This window comes from Vicugna pacos, chromosome 11 (assembly GCF_048564905.1).
Source record: "Vicugna pacos chromosome 11, VicPac4, whole genome shotgun sequence".
NCBI classification, from domain to species: Eukaryota; Metazoa; Chordata; class Mammalia; order Artiodactyla; family Camelidae; genus Vicugna; species Vicugna pacos.
In genome coordinates this window covers 84,184,827-84,207,818 of record NC_132997.1, presented here as the reverse complement: position 1 = coordinate 84,207,818, position 22,992 = coordinate 84,184,827, and the positions used below count along the sequence as shown (strand labels likewise).

Below are 22,992 nucleotides of genomic sequence, written 5' to 3'. Positions count from 1 at the left end.
AGAAGCATGATACCGATTGTATTTTACAATGCAGGTGATTAAGCTCTCAGTACTCTAAAACTGAATGTGATGCTTGGTCTTACGAAGCTTTCTTATAAAAGTTCATGTAGAGTTTCCCCTCTGTCAAGAAAGACTTGAAGCTCTGAAACTGAACTACGTGGCTATGGTTACATTTGTCTTCTCAAAACTTGACATCTGACTTTGTGGTTGACCATTTCAAGGAAAAAACAGCCCTAACATCCCCAAAACAAGTAAACAAAATTTAAAATTTTAATATTAATTACAGGTAACAAATGTTTTAATTAACATGAAAAAGACCATATTGGGAGAGCAAGGACTCTGGAGCCAGACTGCTGTGTTTGAATCCTGAGTCCCTTATTTGTATGCATAGCCTCCGTTTTCTAAGCTATAGAATGAAAATACCTGTTTCATTAGGTTGTAAGGATGAGTAAGTTAATACATGTAAAGTATTTAGTAGAGTACCTGGGATATTGTAAATACTATACATAGAAGTATTTGCTACTACTGTGCAAAGTGGTAATGGTGAATATCTGATCTTTTTTCTTTGAACAATAACAATTCACATTATAGTGGATAATAATATCCATTGCTTATGATTTGAAGCCCCTAATTATAAATGTATTACTGAGATGTTATCAAATTACCAAGGTTAGAAGACATACTAAGTACATTCTAGTAAAGTTTTAAAATTTTGTATTAGAATATCTTAGGGTATGTTTATTAATGGGAAAGGGTATACAGCTTATAGTAAAATCGCCCTTAATTCTAGTTTAAAATTAAAGAGGGATTCTTGGATCTGGGTTCTACCCCAGACCTATCTAGGCCAACGTATGTCTATTTTTTGACAAACACCACAGATGATTCCAATGTGCATCCCTGGCTGAGCACCATGTTTTAGATTAAATGTAAAAACAGTTTGATTTTTGAAATGAAGGAAAAATTTCCTTAATAACTGGCAGTTTTCTGAGCCCAATTATGAAGACTCAGGCATCAAACCAAAATGAAATGGATCTGTTTAATGTAACAACTTGTTTTTTTTTTTCAATGCTTGTTTTCTCACCATGAAGGGTATGCATGTATGTGTATGTATTTCCTTTACAATGCAGTTTTAATGCTGAGTGTGTTTGCCTTTAAAATGACAAGGGAAAACCAGCAGGTAACAAAGGAAAATTACGGTTTTGTGAGTGGTGTGTCTGTAGATTGTGATTATGTAAGGTGAAAAATACCACTTACGATTTAAGCCAAAATATATTTTTAAAGCTTTGATTTGGCTTTTTGCCTCAACTTGGTATTAACTTAAATATAAAGGAAGAAAATCTATTAAAACCAATAAGGTTTTGTATTTGTTAATATTTAGAGAGTTCAATAAACATGTGCTGACCTGTATTAAGTATTTGTATTATACTATGAAAAAGCCAGTTAGTATAAATGGTAACTTGTAAGTTCAACAGTAAATGTAAACATTCTTTGTATCTAGGATTTTTGAGTTGCAAGTTAAACTGAATTTTTACTGCAGTGGAGAGGAAGAGCCTATCAGGCAAAATAACAGGTAATACCATAGTTTAAACAAAACCCAAGTTGTTGACTCCCCTTACACCTTTTTTTTTTTTAAAGCATGTCTATGTATATAGATATGTTCTTAAGAAACATCTCAGAAAAGAGGTTCAGAAACCAATATTGACATTCTAAGAATTTGTTTTGGCATAGCCAAAAATAAGTAGTTTAAAAAAAGAACAGACAAAAGCATTAGATTTCTGTGAGGGTCTTCACTTGCCTTTTCTGCCTTGAATTCAGCTTATGTATATAAAAATGGTTCTTTTGTGGCCTTGAGGAGGGTAAAGCAGATCTGGGAATAATGCTGAGCTTGTGGTAGCTGAAAGCTGAATTAACTAAAAATATCAAATTTTGGATACTTAAGTCACCTTTTAGTTCCCTGAAAATAAAAACTAGCAATTTACTTCTACCAAGCACCTCACCAGTTGATTTTCACAAAACCAGTACAAACTTAAGTTACTGGAATTATTAAAATTATAATTTGTTTCCCCAGTTTAGTCTTTTTTAAGAGCAAAGCTAAAGCCATAGTTATGCTCATTAAAAGAAAAGGCTTGCTTTTTTTTTGAAGGGCTACTTTCTCAACGTGAGGCCCCCAAATCATGGTTATTATTTTGCTGGCTCATGATTTTCCTTGGTAAAACTGACGTGCTTTTGTTTTTTCCCCTTTCAAGCCCTGTACTCACTTTAGCAAGATGCAGTGAATTTCTGACCAGAGAAACAAAGAATTCAGGCTTGGAGGAAACACTTTGACTTTATATCCTGGGAAAACTAAAGTTGAAGCCTGAGATCTGCAGCTAGGCTAGTCTTTAATAGATGGTAATTGTCCAGTTGTACATTCATTGCTCAGAAGTATGCAGGAAGGAGGAGTAAGTATCCCTTTGGTTCTTTTGCCAAGTTTTTCCCCTCCTAACTGTCAAGCTTAGTTGACCTAGCTTTCAGAGTAAGTGTGATGAAGCTGCTAATTTAGAAATCACCGACTTCTTAAATTTATATTTTTTATATACATTTTAGAGATACTTTATGGCTATTGTTGTTTTTACAATGCTATTCTGTGCCCTGTTGTGAAAGTCTAAAATATCCCAGTTATTGTCCTACCAATAAATACTTTAAAAAGCATTCCTCCATAGCTAAGGGCTTGAAGAAATAATAATTCCAAAGTTACAGAAAGTTGGCAGTACTTTAAAGGAGCTTCATTTAAGCCATTTCCCCTAATAATTTATTACTATATAGGAAGGTAAAACAAAAACAAGTGAAGCTGTCAGCCTGGACATCTATCCTTATACTATACTGATTATTTAAAAGAATCAGGTGAATTCCACAAGAAAACTAGTTTCTTGTTAGATCTGGTACATAGGCCAATGAGATTTTTTTCTTCGCAAGGCCAGCACTAAAATATTAGTTAGAGCACTCAATTATTATGCAATGGTTATTATCAGTGTATAATGTACTCTCAAGCACAGGTCCTTTCCCTCTTTTAGAAAGACTGGTTCTAAAATCAGAGATAAATGAATCTTACAAAGCTTCTGTTTAAAAATTTCTACGGGATGTCAAAATTGACTTACAACATATAACCTGCCATGGAATTTTGTGAAAATGAACCATTTTATTAAGTCTTTTTCTGCAAGACTCAGGATAATTAAAATTCAAGATTAAGGACAAAGAAGCCTGCATTCATCAGAGAAAGTAGAGAAGTCCACACCTCTTTAATTTACTTCGGCACTACAAATTCCTAGATTATGGGGATGGGGTGCATTTGTATAAGTCTTAATCCTTACAACCTTTCAGGACGGAGTTAGTATTTATTACCAACTTTTCAGGACGAAACAGTTTCCATGAAGAAACTAAGTAATTTGCCCAGGGTTCTTAGCCAATATTAGAACATCTATTTCAACGTGACCAAAACCCTTGTTCCTCCCTTTTTATGCTGTTTTTGGAAGAGTGTATGGAATTTTTGAGGTGGAAGGTTAATAAAAGAAAGAGAAAGGGCAGCTGGTTGCTTCTTCAAGTGGAAGAAAACAAACTCTAGAAAAAAACCTTCCTCAAGAGGCTAAACAATTTTCTCATGAGAATTCCCAAGAAGCAGTGTGGCCTTAGGTTAGAAGCTTTGCCTCAAAAATCCTCACTGCCTTTTAAGATTGTTTCATAATGTTAAAAGTTGTCATTGTTATGGCCCTGAAGAGGCATTTCTGCTGGGGTTTCTCATTCCTAATCAGAAACTAGAGTTACATTGACTTCAGAATTTTCTTTTGTAATAATATGTACAGACGTAGGATTTATCTGTACCTATTAATACATCACTCAGGCATTTTACACAGAGGGCAACATTAACTCAGGATACTGGGGACTAAATGGGAACGTCCAGACTAATGTTCAGTTTGAATAGTATAGCCAAAAGGTTTCCCTAAAAAGTTACTTTGTAGAACAGATAAAAACAATGACAAGTGGCTTTGCATCCTAGCTGAAGCAGTTAAGATTATCGAGTACATTAAACCATTTGCAGTTGGGATTATGTGAAATTATCAGTCAAAAAGGTAGCTGTTTAAATTATAAACAGGAAATGGCAATGAGTTAAATTGCCATTAATTCAAATCACAGAAATAGTACCAAAACAGACATTTAAGGAGATAGTTGCCTCTCAAAGTGTGGCTGCTCACTCATATTTTTTCCTTCATAGAAAAGGGTGGTACAAAAAGCACTCGCGTATTCTTCATTCACAATTTTTATTTCTTGCAGTTAACTTTTTGTATCTTCAAAGTCGATTTGTCTTTTAAAAAATTAATACGTCTCACTCATCATACAATCCATCCCCTTCCCCCAAGAAAACAAACCAGGGGAGGAGGAATTTAGGGGGCAGTTGAAATAGGTACTATAGGTTTGTGAGAAAGGCTTCCCAGCCCACCATTCTGTACATATACAACAAAATGGCAGCACCTCAAGTTCACCTGAAGTCCCAAATTCTAGCCCTAGGCAGGTGATGCAAGTGAATGCCATGGGATTAACAAAATGGAAGCTCGGTCATTGGCTTCCATCTACTTTCCATGGTAGGTAGCAGTCTTCCAATTGTCTCCCTTGGGAAAGTCAAAAGTAAGCAACTATATAGAGCAACATTTTGACCCAGCCAGGAGTAATTAATAAGTGAAACCAGAAATAATTTATCTGGGCCACAGAAGTGAATTTGTTTTATCATGTTTTTAAGTCCCCAGCACCTGAAGTAGCAAGTTCTAATAACGGGCTTCTAAAGGCATGCAGCTTTTCACACATCTACTTCAAAGAAATTCTTCCACTCAAACATACCACAATCAAGGATAAAATATTTTTGGAGGCACAGGAAGAGCACAAGAACAAGTAAGTACATGATGAGGCCTTGTGTATGACCAGGATGGTTCACTTCATATATAGAAGCAGTGAAAGCTGTTAAAGTGCTACTTACAAAGGATAGTCTAACATTACACACACAACTCAACTCTGCACTGCTAAATATGGTTGTCTTTATTTTCTTTTTCCTTGCCCAGCCCTATCTAAACAAAATAAACTACAGGACTGAAATTAACAACCCATTAAAATCAGCAATAAGTTATGAAAATCATAAAGCTTTTTTTTTTCTTTTTTAAGTAATTAAGGGTAGTTAAATTATTTAAAGTATACAAAGTCCAAAGAGCAGGGTAAGGTTTCCAAGGCTTCCTGGGGTAGGGGATAGGGCCTTGGAGTTTGAAAGAACAAAGGGAACACATGACATCAAAGTGCAGGCTAGAAATTTCACTTAAAAGAAAGTAACATTTCTGAAAATCTTGACAAGAGCAACAATAGCACCTGCACAGTGGGATTGTGAGGAAGGAGAGAGACTGCCTGTAGGAAAATGGAAGCAGATCTTTACATTAAAATGAGACAAGTGCCAAACTTAACTATGTTAACTATGATAGTGTGTCTACTATATTTATCAGATGGTTAAAAGATGGTAAAAAGAAAAATGATTCTAAAAGAAAACAAAAACAGCATTGACCTTTTTTCTACTTAGCCCAGACCTCATTCATTTTGTGCACTATAAAGAGTGAGGTGTGAGGTGTTTTATCATTATCAAATGCTGCATCAAAATAGATGATTTTTTCCCATGTGTTTTTTTTTTTTTTTTACTATAAAAGACGTCTATGTTTTTTATGGACAAGCTTTAAAAAGATGTCATTTTGGTTTTCAACACATACAAACATTTATCAAAATCTGAAATAAAAATGCTGCCGTGGCTCAGACCTTGGCCTGCTAATCTGCGTGCACAACTCTTCTGGCCCACGCAGACAGACACAGAGGCACATGGATCTTTTTCCTTCTGGCCCCTAAATCTGAACTGAGGCCCTGTGTGGTAGAGGCTGTCATGCACATGGACTGCCCCATGCTGCCCAAGGGCCTAAGGGCAGCTGACTGTTGAGCTGGCGGTTGGGTGCCCTACTGCTAACAATGCAGGATAAGGTTAGCTTGCTTAGCATGGAATCCAACAGAAAGCTGAGCTGCATGATGATCCCTTTCAAAAGGCTTCATGGGAGTCTCTCCTTTGCAGAGCATGAAATGAATTTTGTTGTTGTATTTTTAAAGAATTGATCATCCACAGGCTTCATGATAAGCTGTCCCAGGCTGAGTTTTAATAGATCTTTAGCCATCCAAGATTAATGCCTGATTATCTTGTCTTGTCATTACTATACGTTTGATTTTTGTTTGTTTTTAGGACCAAAAAGCTCAGGAAGGGTTCATAATCCCATCCTTAAATGTGTCTACTCAATGTAGTATGAGCAAACTAGAAAAGAAAAAGAGGATGGAATCTCCAATGTCCTCTTTCAAATCAACTCAATCAAATCAAGAAAATTTCATACAAGTTTTCTGCTGCCATTAGAAACTGATTTTCAAATACGAATATTATGAATATTTGTTCTGTTGGGGAGGCTCTGCCCCACTTTTTGCTAAATATTTGCTTAAATGGAGGTCTTTTGACCCTTTTTGTTCAAGTATAGTTTTGTTTAGTTTTAAAGAGGAGACTGCATCATGAACCCAATTTAAGAGATTGTTTGGATTGAATTGGCCCAGTGAATATTTTGCCCTGCACTGTTATGTCATGCTGGGTTCTAGGAAGTGAATGAAAGTTTGACACTGGCACTGGAGTAACCCTCGTCACTCCCAATACTCTGCAGGCTGCTGTGGTCATCAATGTCACTGATGCTGGTGGTACTGATATTGTCCACTTCTCCATGGGAGAACTCTGTGCTTTCAACATCCACTTCAATCTCCTCTGCCAAAGGGAAAAAAGGAAGAACATTAGTAACCTAATATATGTGCACTTTCAAGGACTAACAGGGATGAGGAAAAGTGATTACTTTTTGTGGTATAAAGTCATTGTTATACAAGCTATTATCAGTGATCTCTGAAGAACAGAAGGAACCAAAGGTGAGGAGACACAGTGATATATTTTACAAAGGGAAATGTCTGGTATAGAGTGGTGGTCTCAATTCAGGCAGCAAGTATACTAAAGCCTTTGATGCCAGTCTGTCTAGACCTCCCACCAAAAGCAGTTGACCTGTTTGGGAATTAGTGCTTAATATTAAAAGATCCCAATCCCAGTTGATTTAATCACATCTGTTTTACATTAAACTAGAAACTAATTCTCAGTGATGTTTATTAAGCAGAGTTGCCTTAAAGGGGGAAAAAAGCATAAATTTAAGAGAGAGAACTAGAAAATGTACCCATCCAAGCCTTTGGTGGTATCATTCTACAGACAATTCTACAGACTTTTGGGATTCATCATAAAGATCTCTGACCATTCAATAACAAAAGAAGCCAGTTATTATTAAGTGGACTCAGGGATTTGTCTTCAATTCACTTTAATTTTCCTGCATCAGATATAGCTTGAAATGAGGACCTAAGGCTTAAAAATCTCTGGATTATAGAGCGGGCTATAGTAAAGATTATAGTAAGGGCATTTCAGTGGTGGTATTTAACTTCAAAAACCAAAAATGATTTTAAAAAATCCTAAATACAGTATGACCCAGCTGTCTCTAGAGATCTTAATATCAATAATTGATCACCAGTAATACATTAAAAATATATTAAAAAATAAAAGGCAGTTGAAAAATTGTTTTCTCCCACAACAGCTGGCATGAACTCAATATCCTTCAGTTCTCTTAAATTCAAAGCCTGGTGTTTCATATTTGGCACTGACTTTAATGGTTCACATTGATCACAACTGCTTTAAGAAAAGCGGATTGTTGCTGAGCCCAAGAAGACAGAGTAAGTTATTTCAAAGAGAGTAATTTTCAAAGGGCTTGTTGCTTCGGAAAGTTTTAGCAATCTGTTTTTAAAATGTAGGCAGTTGTCCAAACAAGCTGTACAAATAATCCTATGAATTCATAATTATTTGTTTCATATCCATAATGCTTCATAGGCTATTTAGTGTTTCTTAACATCTCTCATCCAACCTACATTTGGGAAATAAAATCAAGACACCCTATCCAACAGAGCTTGCTGAACTCAAAGTAAAATGAGAGACTGCTCTAGCCAAATGGACTAGAGATTTTGCTAAAAGTCTGTAACGCTGGGAAAGAAGGCTGCTGGATAAGAATAAGAACTGGGGGTGAGGGTATAGCTCAGTGTAGAGTGTGTGGCTTAGCATGCAAGAGATCCTGGGTTCAATCCCCAGTATCTCCATTAAATAAATAAATAAACCTAATTCTCCCCTCCCCCCCCCAAAAGGTAGTAAGGTATTTGCACACTCCTGGGAATACTAAAAAAGTGAGAACTATAATGATGAAGACACATCCTCTGAAATTCGGAGGTGGGGTGGGTACAAGGAGGAGATTAACAGCAAGAAGGGCAGTTAAAGCCTGCAGGTCACAGAGCTAGTAAGCTGCAAAAGAAAGACTAAGACCAAGTCGCCTCCTAATTCGGGGTTCTTTCTGCTACACCTCCCCTGTCACTCAAATATAGCATAGCCTTGAGGTTCCTGCTGCTACTTGTAAACTTTTGTTCTTCAAACCTGAGTGCCACATAAAAAATAAACTTTTACATAGCAAGACAACAAAAACAAATCCAAGGGTTGTGTTAAAGGGAATTTAAAACCCATCTGAAAGGCTCCCACAGAATTTGGGAAATTAAGTATTAAAAAAGAATTAAAAAGAATGACTACAGTGGACTGGAACACATTCAGTACATGAAAACATGAGTTCATAAGATAATCAAAAACACAGAACACAACACAAAACCTTGTTACCTCTGGAGGTTGCTAAGGCATCAACTCATTATTTAGAAAATTGATGAAGCAAAACCAAAACAAAAAAAAGCATTTATCCTGTCTTCCCAGTAAGGACTTTTTCAGGGTAACCAAAAAGTTGATGAGGAAATTAAAGAAGAAAAAGTTAATAAACACAAGAAGAACGACAAAATTAGAAAACCATTATTTTGTTACACTTAATAAAATAATGATCAGGGCAGGGGGAAGGGTATAGCTCAAGTGGTAGAGCACATGCTTAGTACGCACGAGGTCCTGGGTTCAATCTCCAGTACCTCCTCCAAACAGAAGTGAGCAAACCTAATTACCTCCCCCTCATAAATCAAACAAGCAAAAGTAATGATCAGGGCAACAGTCATCAATGATTACTAACACTATTATGTGAAAAGTTGATACAATTACATAGATGTATCAAGATGACATCACCTGAACTCACTGACCAGTGTTCTCACTAGCATGGGACAACTAAACATAATACTGATGCAACAGGAAGTACACAGCACCACTCATGCAGGATTCTTGCCTCAAAAAATATGAATTTAATCAAGCCCCTAGATCTACCAACTAGTTTACAAGAAATATGAGGGACAAAAATATCTGCTTTTTTTTCAGTGGAGGTACTGGGGATCAAACCCAGGGCCTCGTGCATGCTAAGCTTGTGCTCTACCATTGAACTATTTCCCTCCCCCCAGGGGACAGAACATGTTAACTGACATCATGAGGATTCATTAGCCAAATCTAGAATGGGGGAAACTATATGTAAGAAAAATGACCCAGTTTCCCAGTTTTGACAACAAATAACTGACACTGGGGAAAGGAAAACTATTATAGATTAAAAGTAGGGCTGACCCTTGAACACAGGGAGTTAGGGATGCCAAACCCTCCACGCAGTCAAAAATCTGAACATAGCATTACAGTCAGTCCTCCCTATCTGTGGATTCAACCAACTGCAGATCATGTAGTACTGTAGCGCGTATTTATTGAAAAACATCCTCATATAAGTGGACCCATGCAGTTCAAACCTGTTGTTCAAGGATCAACTGTATCTTAAAAGGTACAAGCAAATGCAGTGTGAACTTTGTTTGGATTATAATTCAAACATACCAATGGTAAGATGCCATTTTTGAGACAAGCTATCAGAGACTGGGTATTAGATGACATTAAATAGGATTATTGGGGTTGGGGGGTATATAGCTCAGTGGTAGAGTGCATGCCTAGCATGTACAAGGTCCTGGGTTCAATCCCCAGTACTTCCATTAAAGATAAATAAATAAAAACCGAATTACCCCCCCCAAAAATAAAAAAATAAGTTTAAAATAAATAAAAGGCTTAAAAAAAGTATTACCTGATTTTATTGTGTGGGCTCTTATAATAGTATTATATTCTTTAAAGTCCTATTTATTAAAGATAGATACTGAAGTATTTAGGGACAAAGCGATAATGTTATCTGAGATTTGATTTAAAACATTCCAGATATTTGATTTAAAACATTCCATTTGATTCCTGCATTCTAGAAAAAGTGGTGAGGTGGTAAAGAACAGGTGAAATAAGAGTGACAGAATGTTGACAGCTGTTCAAACTGGATGATGGGTATGTGAGAGTTCATTATCCTATTCTACTTTTGTGTATGTTTGAAAATTTCCATAATAAAAAGTCAAAAGAAATTTAGAATTCTCAAGATCTCATGAGCTCTAGTTTACCAAATGTAAAGCTTAAAGTCACCAGAGTTCACCTCTGGGATCTTTTACTATGGTGTGGCGGGTGGGAGCTATAGATGAGCAGATCAGTAGAATTCAAACAGTTTCTTTTTCAGTTGATTTTTGTTCTTTAATTCTGCCAAAGACAAATGTTCTGGGACAGATGTAAAGAGAAATAAAGGATGTGGTACTTTGAAATATAGGTTTAAAAATTAACATCACCAGTTATAAAACATATCAACATCCTGTATTTTCCTAATGCAATGAATTGAGAAGGGCCCAACATTACTTCTGTGACATCTCTTCCCCTCAAATGTGTAACACCTCATTCTAATGAGAAAACATCAGACAAACCCAAATTGAGGAACACTGCATAAAATAACTGACCAGTATTCTTCAAAAGTGGCATGGTCATGAAAGACTGAAGAGCTAGCTAATGCAATGTAGGATCCTGCACTGGATCCTGGAGTAGGCAAGGGACATTTTTGGGAAGAGTGGTGAAATTTGAATAAGGTTTATAGAGTAACACTATTGCATGATTGTTAATTTTTTTGGTTTCAGTAACTGTATTATGATTACATAAGATACTAACATTAGGGGAACCTGCGTGAATGGTATGAGAACGCTACAGTTTTCTACAGAAAACTTAAAGCTTTAAGTCTAAAATTTTAAATACATACATAACCAAGAAAAAAGGTTCTATCGTTCATACAGGTATTGCTAGACAATACTGTGACTGTATAAAATCTAGAATGTTACATACTTGTTGGCAAAAAAGAAGAAAGCAAATACAGTGTCCTCCAACCTACCTTCCCTAAGTCCAGTCATAGGGATGCTAGTATTTCATTAGGGAAGCAGCACACTGCCTACCTCGCTCTGAATCAGAACGATCTGAAGAAATAGTTGATCCAATGCTGTCCATTCGTATTCGTTCCATCTCCTGAGGACCCTGCAGCTGTTCCAGTCGCCGCTTCAAAAATCTCTGTTCTCGTTCCAAGTTCTCTAGCTGGTGCTGGCTCTTCCTTTCAGCTTCTTCAAGTTTCTACAATGATAAAGTGGTATTTAGGTTTGTGTGTAGTCCAGCAGAAACAATAAAAACTGATTCCTACCTAACATCTCAAAAGATTTCTTCTTTGACCAAGGAAACACGAATGACTACACAAATGTATGTGTATATTTAAGAACATACATAAATACATATTTTTAAACATCAAAAATAGTTTTCTTCACTTTTTTTGTGCGTATGTGTAACGAATGCTACGTTACTAGGACAGAACGGAATTCTCAGTCTGTCAAGTTATCTCCACGAAAGAGAAACTTGCTCTGCAGTATAGTTTGATGGAAAAATACTGAGGGACAGAGCCAAATGAAGCCATCTCCACCAGAGGGCACAACTGCCTTCCTTCAGGGCATCAGCAGAGTAATTGTTATTTTCCTCATATTCCCAGCTCTTCAAATCGCCATGCTGTCAAAACAGTTTAGTTTAATCAGGTTATATTGCTCCCACCAGATTAGCTGATAAGTTTTCAGAAAATTTCTCTTGAGGTCAGTTATTAAAGGAGGGCATTGGAGATGGCTGATATACATGAATAGGAATTGCTAAAAAGAAACCAGGACTGAGAGAATCATGTGTAAATATGAAAGTAAAAATTCTTACCTTGATGTGTGCTTTGGCTTTGTTGAGCAAACCTAGCGTTGTGTGCCTGGTGCAGTCTGGTCCTAGTGGAATCAGAACTTTCAAGCGTTCTAAACACAGGCGAAGATGAGCTCGTCTAAGGAAGACAAAAAAGTCAAATCAGCACAGCCTGAATATTCCACTAAAAAGTCCTAAAATCTATTTTAAGACAAATAATAATTTGCACATTATTCAGTCTGTAGCCTTGTTAACACCCTAAATCAGTTTCAACAAAGTATCTGCATGCAAGTGCAGGTGTGCCTACAGGCTTTCTGTCTCTGCCATTTCTGTTGCACGCTGCGGACACCGGTCACTTCAGATTCTTATTCCCAATGGTAATCCTCTGTCAGAAGTGATTTAATTTTCACCTGCCCCATAAACTGTCTCAACTGCATTAACATGGAAGTAGGAAAGCATACTGAGGCAACTGTATTTGACTTTGAATGCCTAAAACCACAGGCTAGAGTAGACATTTTCAGCTTCAGTACCCCAAAATGCTCACAAATTTCCATTTCCTCCCTCCCGCTTTTCATTTACAGGCACACACAACCTCCTATCCACAACTGGAACCATCCAACAATGTCTGTTATTATGTATTAGGTTGAACCATATAAAATTTCTGATAGTCAACCATTTCTCACTTATAAAAATGACAACTTTGTATGATCCAACATAACAGAAACAGCAAAATTCTGTGACCAGCAAGGATAGGGTTAGGCAAAATATATGGCCCTGAGGCCAATTCTAGCCACTAAAACCACAACTCATGGAACAGTCTGCTGCTTCCTAATACCTAAGTGTACCAGTTACTATTAGCTTTTCATTTTTATTTCTCTTTATTCCTTTCCCTTTCCTCTCTTACTTGCTACCTCCAGTTTTCTACACACAGAAAAAAATCAGGTCACAAAATTCTTCACTAAAAGTCCATGCATTAATATACCCATCCTGTGGGCCAGTTATGGGAAATTTCTCCTGGAAATGCTAGCAGAGAACCTTATAAATTTACATTCCCTGTACCCTACAGGAACTGTGATTACCATGATGAGAGTTCTGGGTACATAATTCCACCCTGAAACAATACTAGTTCACATATGTGGTCCTGTGCGTCATCAGGTATAACATAATTCAGCAGTTAATAGTATATCTGAAAAGAAAACCCACAAATGTGTTCATAGATTACCCTATTCCTTAAAGAGCTATAACTGTACATTTAGCAACTGACCCTGAAAAATACATCCTCCATTTTCTCCTCAAAGAGGGCCAAAATAGTTTACTAGCTCATCCACCAAACTATGCTTTCTCTGTCTTAATACACAAGAAATAATGTCAAGAGAAATTCTCAAATGCTAGAAATTTCAAAGAGGGTTAAGAGAAGCCAGCCAATTCTGTCACTGAAAGGATGACTAAGGGGCAGTGAGGTCAGAGGTATGGCTGATGAATTGTCAAGATTCTTCCAGTACCCACTAGCCCGTTAGTATTTCCATTCCAAAGCTCTTTACTGAGTTCAGTAACTCAAATCTAGTAATTGGTTCCAGGCTGAAACCTGACATACCTGATGTGGACAAAGAAAAATTTTCATTTTTCTTAAATGAAAGGTTTATCAATGGATTCCCCCTAATGAGACCTAATAATTTTAAAGTCACTCCCCTCCCCTGCTGTGCTACCCCAAATCATAGAACCTTTAGCAGAATTTTCATTTTTAACTGGAAAATCTCACATGATCACAGAGTGCTTTTACTGAGCAGACTAAAATGAAACAACAATAAATTCACAATAAAAGAGTGCCATTAAACTCTTCATTAAGATTATTACAGTATATGCCTAACAACTGCACTATATGATGTGACCGGAGGGTAGAGAGAGACTGGTGGTTCTCTTGCTAATAATTAGAGGCTCCCAAGGGGCCTCTGAATTTAGTCATCTAAAAAAGTTAACAAAGCAACTAACTAGTAAAGCTCACAAGTATGTTGCCACAGGAATAACTTGTCAATTTTGTTTAAATTATTTAACCCCAGAAACTCAGTACATATATAGGAAACATCTTTTAATTTGACTATATGAAACTTCAGAGTGACTCTTTACTGTAGTTTCATATCAAGAAAAAAAAAAGGATCAATTTTCTGTTTTGTGAGATGTAAGTTAAAGTCATATTAAAATCTAGGCAAAAATCAACTAACAATATTAAAATATCTGTGTTTTTTCTTTTTAAAAAATCATTCAGTTGCATTATTTATTACATGACTTTTGTGTACTCAGCAATGTTCCAGACACTTGCTTGAGTGGGAGAAGTTAAAAAGAAACAAAAGTAAACTTCAAGAGTTTATAATCCAGATTACAGAATGAAATTTTTTTTTTGGTTTCATTTGGTTCACAATGAAATGAGTCATACAGCTATCAAGGGCAGCAGTATCTGTATAAAAGGAGAGATAATAATTGGAGAAGGTAGCCTTATAAAGGAGTTGAAACTTGACTCTAAACTTGAGGGATACTGAATTTGTTTATGAAAAAGCAAGGGTTTTCAAGGTAATTGAGAAGAAAGGATTCAAAGTTCATATACAGGGACCAAGTTTAAACCTAAAATTAAAAACATTTTGACTTGTTTCATTCAAAACAAGTGAACTGGAATTCTATAGGAAAATACTAGCCAAGTTCAGCTGTCTGGTGATCTCACAAGAACACTCAAATCAGGAGCTGCCCAGGCCAAGGGAGTCAGGGTGTAAGTAATGCCTAAAAGAACGAGGAAGGCAGACTGCCTTAGAATTTTTTTTTTTATTAGCCATTATTGAACATTTCTTCAGTCAAGTAATTTTAACTGCTCCAAGATACAGTTTATACCAAGAAAACAGGCCCTGAGATATCATGTCTCATAAAAGGCAGTGATGCCACTTGCCATGCTTTGTAAACACAGCCCTCCAAAATAGGTAACAGTATAAAGGATGCGTGGTGAACGATGTCCTCTACTCCTCTGTGGGGAAAGGTGTATATGTGGGAGCCAGTGTCATTTCCTCCAGTTCTTGTCCTTGTAAGTGAATCAGGCATTTGGAGAACAGAATAACAAAGGGTTAATGGAAGTTGGAGGATAGCAGCTGACCAAGGCGGTGTCACACTTTTCAAAGTTGCCATCCAAATACTGCACACAGTTTTCCACAGGTGCTTATATGCCACTTTTAAGTAAATGCAATGGATTCCCTGTGATTGTTATCTGGAAAGTTGAATCAGGAAATCTGTTCTCCTCTATGTGTAAGTATTTTCTCTCTAGCAAATTATGGAATGAACTGTCTGGCAAAATTCTTCCTCCCTTACAATGGTGCTGTGCTGCTCTCTACTCTTTCCCCCATAGTCTCCCTGCTGGTAACCAGATTGCAAGCTTAACCACCAATGACCTAGAAAGGCATATCTTTTGATGCCATCCGGTCCTTTCTTTTCTTGCCTTCATTCTCATGTGACTGGTGGCTCAGAAGCCTCCTGTATGGAGTTGCCAAATCATGAACTGAAAGACACTGGGGGAGAGAAAAGAGGACAAGAAACAGAGAAGAAAAAGAAAAAAAGAAAAAAAGCTTGGTTTGATTTGAAAATCTCTATGTTCTGAGGAAAAACTTGCAAGTACCATAAGATGATCTTTTTCAAGTCTTCAAGGAAGGAAGGGTTGACATGAAGAACAAGGATTCATGAAAGGCATGGCCCTGCACCTTAAGTGAAAGTAGGGTGAGAAGGCTGGGGATAGTTAAGGCTGCTGCTCTGAATATTCTGATGAACACTAGACTAACAACCAACAGGAAAAAAAAAGCTGACATTGTAAAATTGACATAATTAGACTTAATGGAAAATAAGAAAAAAAATTTAGCACCCTGGTTAACATTTACCTAACTTTTTACAATACGTGGATGGCTCAATAAAAGCTATGCATCTAAAATCTTTCCTAGTTTAGCATGAGTGACTGTAAAGCAAAGTTAGGATTAGACCCTGCAGCAGGAGGTGCCCTGTGAGAAAACAGGAGTTTCCTTGCTGAGAGGGAGGGGGCAAGAGAATGGAAAGAAACCAGGGTACTTTTATTTTCAAAGACACTTTGAGGTCTGTTTTAAAATGAGATTTAAAAGTGGGTTTTACCCAGGGGAAGAGGCAATACCCAGTGACTAACCCTGTTAGAGAGAAGGTCCTATCAAAATTACCTACACCTTCAAACAGGGCAAGCCCCTTATGGGAAAAGGAACAATTAGAGTCTGTTTAGCTTTTATTTTGGTATATTGGGATCATTTTTCCTGAAGGAACCAGTGCTGCTTTTGATTTCAAACCTTGTAAACTCTGCTGCCAAACTGAAATATCACAGAACATGAGGGGAAATGATTTTGCTATAAAATGGCCCCTGCTAGTAGCTGTGATATTTTAAAGCACAGGTATATCAACCATAGGAAGCACACAGTGCTGAGGGAGGAGAGGAAAGAATTCCCTTTCAGAAAAAAACTGAAAGTATCATATGATGATATTTTTTCAAGTCATCTCTTGAAACTCTAGTCCCTCTGTCCAAACAACAAGAAATTTAACGCCTGTCCAGCCTCACAAACTGTCCACTGGCTGATGCCCTTGGAGGCACGGTCCTTCACTGGAACTTGCTTGTCTTTCATTCCTCCACTACAGGATACCAAGACTTTGCCAAATAACTAAATCAAAATGGAAAACAAGTCAAGTGATAGGAACAGTACTTGTATTTTCCTCTGGTGAACCTTATGCAAGGGGCTGTGAGTCCTCCCTTAAGCCACATTCTTCAAAGCTGCAGTGGCTTGTGGCCAGGTTTCCCAACTCCCTACACAACACTTCTGCACATGACAGTAGCTAGCTGCTTATCCTACATATTTTATATTCCAACATTTCTCTAAAATGTAACATGGCAAGAATTTTCTGAAAATCTCCAAAGTTACCAAAAACAACTGCCTGCCTCCTTTTCTTATAAAAAAAAGATATTAAAAATGGATCCAGATACCAAGCATATTCATGCTACTCATGAATTTTACTTACAAAAACAAATATAATCATATTCTTGCTGTTCAGCTTATTTTGTTTGTGAAATTAGAAAGCTTAGACAAGCCATCCCCATAAAATGGCACATGATAATTATATGTTTCACTTACAACTTATACATTATCTACTTCACAAAAAATAAACAGACTATTAACTCCCAGTGAGTGAATTGGTAAGTGGCATTTCCTCAGCGAAGGAACTGGCTGTGGTGTCATGGGGCTTAACGACAACAAAATAAAAACTTAGGAGAATAGCTAGGACCTTCTTACTTTTCAAAAAAAAAAAAAGAAGTTGCTTTCATTAATATTCCTCTTAATTCAACTGGTATCTTGTAAAATAATCAGACAGGAATATCAACAAGTGTTAAAATGAAGTTATACATTATGTAAATTATATATACTATACAATATTAAAGTAAAATAAATTATTCTACAGTCACATTGTCCACCTCAGCACTAAAGGGCTCATCTATATACAAAATAAGACAGAAAATCAGTAAGGTTGAGATACAAGCTACTCACTCTTGGAAGACTTTTGAAAATCACTTTCTCCCAATAAAATCAGAGTAGTCCTTAGGGGAGGGAGCCAGAGAGTATTTAATGCCAGAAAGTTAAATATAGTGCCTACCATAAGTCATAATTTTCCTCAAAGATTTGGATGAAGAATACTATTTTATATAAAAACAAGCACAGATAATGCAAAGTATACTCTTAAAATAAAAGAAGACTCCAAATAATTATTTTACCATACAACCCAGGACCTCCAGGAATCTATGTCAAATTATTAGAGCAGTTTACTATAGATCACTATCAGAGCTCTGGACATCAGAACATCATTTCTGAATTACTGCTGGGATTATGTCTTTCAAAGGTTTACAGAGAGAGGAAGGTGGGGGGCAGGAGAGAGGGAGAGAGATGTGAGTGCTCAAACAAATGATGACAAAATAGTAACATTCTTTCTCAGACTACACCAATTCTGTGTAGGCTGCAATTTTATTTAGTCCTTACATCTCAGAGGCATGAAGAGGCTGAAATGCCACTTAGTCAAAAACAATAATCATCAGTAAACAATGAGCTGCACCCTACTGTGCCACTGAATTAGATGCTGTAAAGATTTTTAACAGATACCAGTAATAATCTTTATCTGTTGGAAGATGCTATAATCTGACCTCCTGCCTACCACCTTTCCAGCCCGGCCCCACTTCCCATTACCCATACTCTTTTGCAAACCTCTTCTACAAACCAAAGGTTTATGTTTACCAATTTCTCTACCTGGAATACAATTTTCTCCTCTGTCCACCTAGTGAGCATCTAACTCATTTGTCAGCCCACAGCCAACTACTGCTTCTTCCATGAGTCCTTGCTTGCCATACCCCTTCCTCAGATAATTAGTATTTGATTTTCACACTAATCACACTATATTTGAATTATCTTCTAGATAAAACAGAATCCATACTTTTTAGTCATTTTAATTCTTCCAACACAAAACAAGAGCGACTGGCACACAGTGGGGAGGGGGATGCATCAATTTCTAGTGGATTTCTGGGTCTCTCTAACTCACCAAAATTGAGGTTATACAGGAGCCTCCAAATAGTATGAGCAGATGCCAGGCCAACATTCACAAGGGATCTGCTTATGGATGCCAGAACTCTACACTGGGTTTTTCTGTGTGCAGCTGAGGTCACCACCAAAGATGACTACATGTCGAGTAACTGATAATCTTCAACTTAACTCTTGATTAGAGTCAACATCTCTTTTAATAGTGAAGCAGAAGGTTAAGAATTGCAGCCATTACAACACAGTGACTTATTAAAGTATTGATAGTGATGAGAGACCAGGGCAACAATGTCAAATAAAATTCATAGATAATTTTTAATCCAATTTTTTGGTCACCAATGTTAACCTTCTGAACTTACTGACAGGCCTCCTACCAAGCAGAAAATCTGACTGATTTAAGTTTGGCCTCTGTTCCAGCTGTTGTTCAAGAAATGGTGATAATAACAAGTGACAGGAAGGCAATTACTAAGGAGGAAAATAGAAAAAAATAGCTAAGAAAATCCAAGTATGAGAGAGGAAAGTCTAAAAAGAAATACTCCATAATGCAAGAGAAAAAAAATGAACATTTTTTTATCCCATCTGATAACAGAAGAAACATGTCTGTATAGTTTTTACAAGATCCCAGGACTGCTGATCATTTGAAACCTAAAGTACAGAACACATTAAAAAAAATTTTACTGTCCTGTGTTCATCTCTAAGGAAGACTTGATTTTTGACAACCTCATTTGAAAAAAACAATTAAAATCTGGTTCCAGAGGCTAATGTTCTCTACTGAAATTCCCACAAGGAACCCAATCACCAAAGTGATTTAACAGAAATTGCTCACTTGATGTCCAGTCTGTGCTAAACTTAGCTTCCATGCATACATCTCATTCCTTCTCTTATCAGTTTATGAGGATTTGGTTTAAAAAAAAAAAGAAACTTGATCATTCATTCACCATATTTCTTCTTTGGTCACATAAGAACTTTCTGTATTCCAAGTTTCAAAGTCTGGGAAACAGGGCTACATCACTGGTGAAAACAGTGGCAATTTGTTCTAAATACAAAATAGCTTATTTTCCTTTGGCAACTCTCCAGGGGTTTGGGTGGAGGGAAAGGATACTCCTCTCTAGGGAGATCAGGCTCTGAACCTGGCCTACTGTCAAAACTTGGATGTGGGTGGAAGAGAAATTTTTAAAAATCATTTCTCTTTCACCTCAATTTGGAAAGTGATTAAAGATTTTTGCATTATTAACAGTTTTTATACTCTTCAGTTCTTTGTTGGTGTTCATCCCTATTCTGGCAGTCCCCATTGGTTGATTTAATGGTACCAAGGGGCTGAGAAGTGTTGCTGTCCAAAAGAAAAAGCATTCTCTCACAGGGACTGGGAAGGCAATCTGCAATCACAACAGTAGCTACTTGTTAATTTTCTATTTGAAACACAGTGATGTCAATAGCATTGTACCCTGCCAGCCACCATGGGGTAAAGTACATTTTGAAACCAAAACAAACTTTCTACGTGCTGGCAAGTCAGATTTGAGACACAGTGATAACGTTCTATAAGACACTGCCCTAGTTTTACAGATAAAATGCACACAACAAGCATTAGTCTACTATTCTATAAAAGCTTAAGTCTAATTCTCATAGACCCATTCCTACCCATAGCCCAGTACAACTGTTTTATTATATCAAATCATAGTCCAGGATGTCAGAGGGAAATACACAAATATTGTTAAAGATCTCTAATAAAACGGTGATCCTACACAGCACACTCGAAGAATGTTTTGTAATGTAAATGTCCATTTAGAAGCATAAAATGGAAATAGCATAACATCTTTAAAAATGGCCCCACTATTAATAAAATAATGCCATTTGCAGCAACATGGATGGACCTGGAAATTGTCATTCTAAGTGAAGTAAGTCAGAAAGAGAAAGAAAAATACTATATGATATCACTCATATGTGGAATCTAAAAAAAAAGACAAACGAACTTACAAAACAGAAACAGACTTACAGACATAGAAAACAAACTTATGGGAAGGGGATGGGAAGGGATAAATTGGGAGTTCGAGATTTGCATATACTGACTGGTATATACAAAATAGGTAAACAAGTTTATACTGTATAGCACAGGGAACTATATTTGATATCTTGTAGTAGCTTATGGTGAAAAAGAATATGAAAACGAATATACATATATTCCTGTATGAATGAAGCATTGTGCTGTACACCAGAAATTGACGCAACATTGTAAACTGACTATAATTCAATTTTAAAAAATGGCCCCACTATGAAGTGATTAGCATAATAGTTCATTTTAAGGGGGTGTATTCACTTACAAGGAAAGATACTTTTTATTAATGGAACAGAAACATTCTGGCCTAAGAATTAACGCACGCGTAGAAGATGAATATTCACAATTTGCACTGAATGTGAGTAACCTGAAATAGAGAGCTAAATGATTAAAAGTGGTGACCATGCTTACTACTGGCAGACAGCAAATGGTTTGGCATTGCTGGACATCTGCCAATTCAGTCAAGCCAGCCAGGGATTATTCTTAAAGCTCCATTTTAGCAAAATTTCTCTAAAACTGAAATGCAGGGTTTTTTTGTTTTTGTTTTGTTTTAGGGAGATAAAATCTGGGGCAGGAAAAGGGGCAACAAAGAGCAACTGTTGGCCAGTGTGCAATTAAGAAAATTAATCCTGAAGTATTTGTAGGGCATTTGGAACCTCTGGAAAAATAAGATTCACAGAATTTTAAACATGCTATAGTCCTGACAACAACAGAGAATTAACGTTCTTATTTGAAAGTTACCTAACTCTTCTGATCTTTCTCTTTCAATATACTGTATTACTTTTTTTTCTGACCACAAATGGCCCAATTGAAGAGTAGTTTTTGAGAGTTACTTTTAGAGGCAGCCTCACATAACACCTGGCACCAATCCTGGGCATGCACTCCTCTGATAAAGCAGAAATTTTCTCTGAGTGGTATTAGAGTACTGACAGATGAGCAGTTTTAGGCAGGTAGAAAGTGAACATGCCTTAAGAACTACTTTAATTTTAAAAGCCCTTCTGAAAAGGAAAGGTATTCAAAAGAGTAACAACAATTTCAATAGTCTCCTAAAAGGCAAACTTTTAACAGTACAAACTGGGTTCAAATTAAGACTGCAACACTATACTTTGTGAGTTGTTTCTATTTGTCTAAATCTTAATTTGATTCTACTCTAGATAAGCCCAGAAAGAAATTAAACGAGAGAAGAATCGGGGATCTAATATTTATTTTGTGTGGTTCCAGCCTCAACTCAGTACCACTAGTTTTCTGTTCAAGAAGGTCTGCTACGAAAGTGCCATTACACTTTGATTCCAGGAGAACAGCCTTGAAAAATCTACACTGTCCTGTGAATTTGAGAAGAAGGAAAAGCCAGGCTTAGGGAACATGCTCCATTTTGTTACCACTATCAGTCAAAGTTCTGGCTGTTCATCAGGGCAGGTTGTGTGGCTCCCTCACCTAAACATATTCCAGTAACAAAAAAATTAAAACTGTTGCTCCAACCAAAAAAGGTGGTAGAGTTTGGAGAATAAGTTTGTCTGACCTGGCTACAGTTCCTTTAGATATTAGAAATACTGCAGGATGAAAGTCTTAAAACATCTTTTAGGATCACCAACATCTCTAATCTCAAGGAACAAAAGAAACATGAAAGATCCTCTGGAATAAAGAAAAATAAGTCCTAAATTTGTTCAGTATTCTTCTAAACACACCAGTTTTTCCTGAACGTTGCAAGCCAGCCTTCCTTCATCTGACCCAATATATGCAGCAGTAATTCCAACTACTTTCAAGGGAGTTCTCAGAGCCCAGTATCAACAAATTGCTCTTTATGAAAAGTCTCCTCCATTTCAAAAATAGCAGTCTTGCAAAGTCGTTCAGTTGTACCTAAATTGTGTTATGTTTACAAATGTTTTAACTGCAAAGATGGAATTTCCAATTGAAAAAGAACCTTATTTAGAATAGACTGAATTTTTTTTTTTTTACAGCTATGCCAAATACAAGCTGTTCTGTAAAGGAATAATCGTGAATCAGGCTGGAATAAAGTGAATCAAGATAGAAAAATCATACAGACGTTACAATCCTAGAGGAAAATGCAATAATTGGTTACACCAATGATCCTTCAAACGCCAAAGAGTACGTTTTTGTCAGTGACACCAGAAGGCTCGGGAAAACTATGATGGTTG

General features: G+C 36.7%; 1 protein-coding gene and 1 long non-coding RNA gene across 3 annotated transcripts in view; one reads left to right on the top strand and one right to left on the bottom strand.

Annotated features, from left to right (window-relative positions):
• The first annotated feature begins 1,487 nt into the window (after positions 1–1,487).
• On the top strand, positions 1,488–4,893 carry LOC140699429 (uncharacterized). Its single transcript, XR_012077590.1, has 3 exons — positions 1,488–1,570; positions 2,247–2,441; positions 4,772–4,893. It is a non-coding gene; the product is annotated as an uncharacterized lncRNA (long non-coding RNA).
• A 148-nt stretch (positions 4,894–5,041) lies between these two features.
• Positions 5,042–22,992, bottom strand: part of MXI1 (MAX interactor 1, dimerization protein) — a 76,563-nt gene continuing 58,612 nt past the window's right edge. For both annotated transcript variants that reach the window (XM_006200215.4, XM_006200212.4), the window contains exons 4-6: positions 12,194–12,308; positions 11,407–11,578; positions 5,042–6,847 (exon numbers count right to left, since the gene is read on the bottom strand). In XM_006200215.4, the coding sequence (XP_006200277.2) occupies positions 6,684–6,847; positions 11,407–11,578; positions 12,194–12,308 (451 nt within the window). In that variant the 3' untranslated portion in view covers positions 5,042–6,683. The remainder of the gene's footprint in view (positions 6,848–11,406; positions 11,579–12,193; positions 12,309–22,992) is intronic.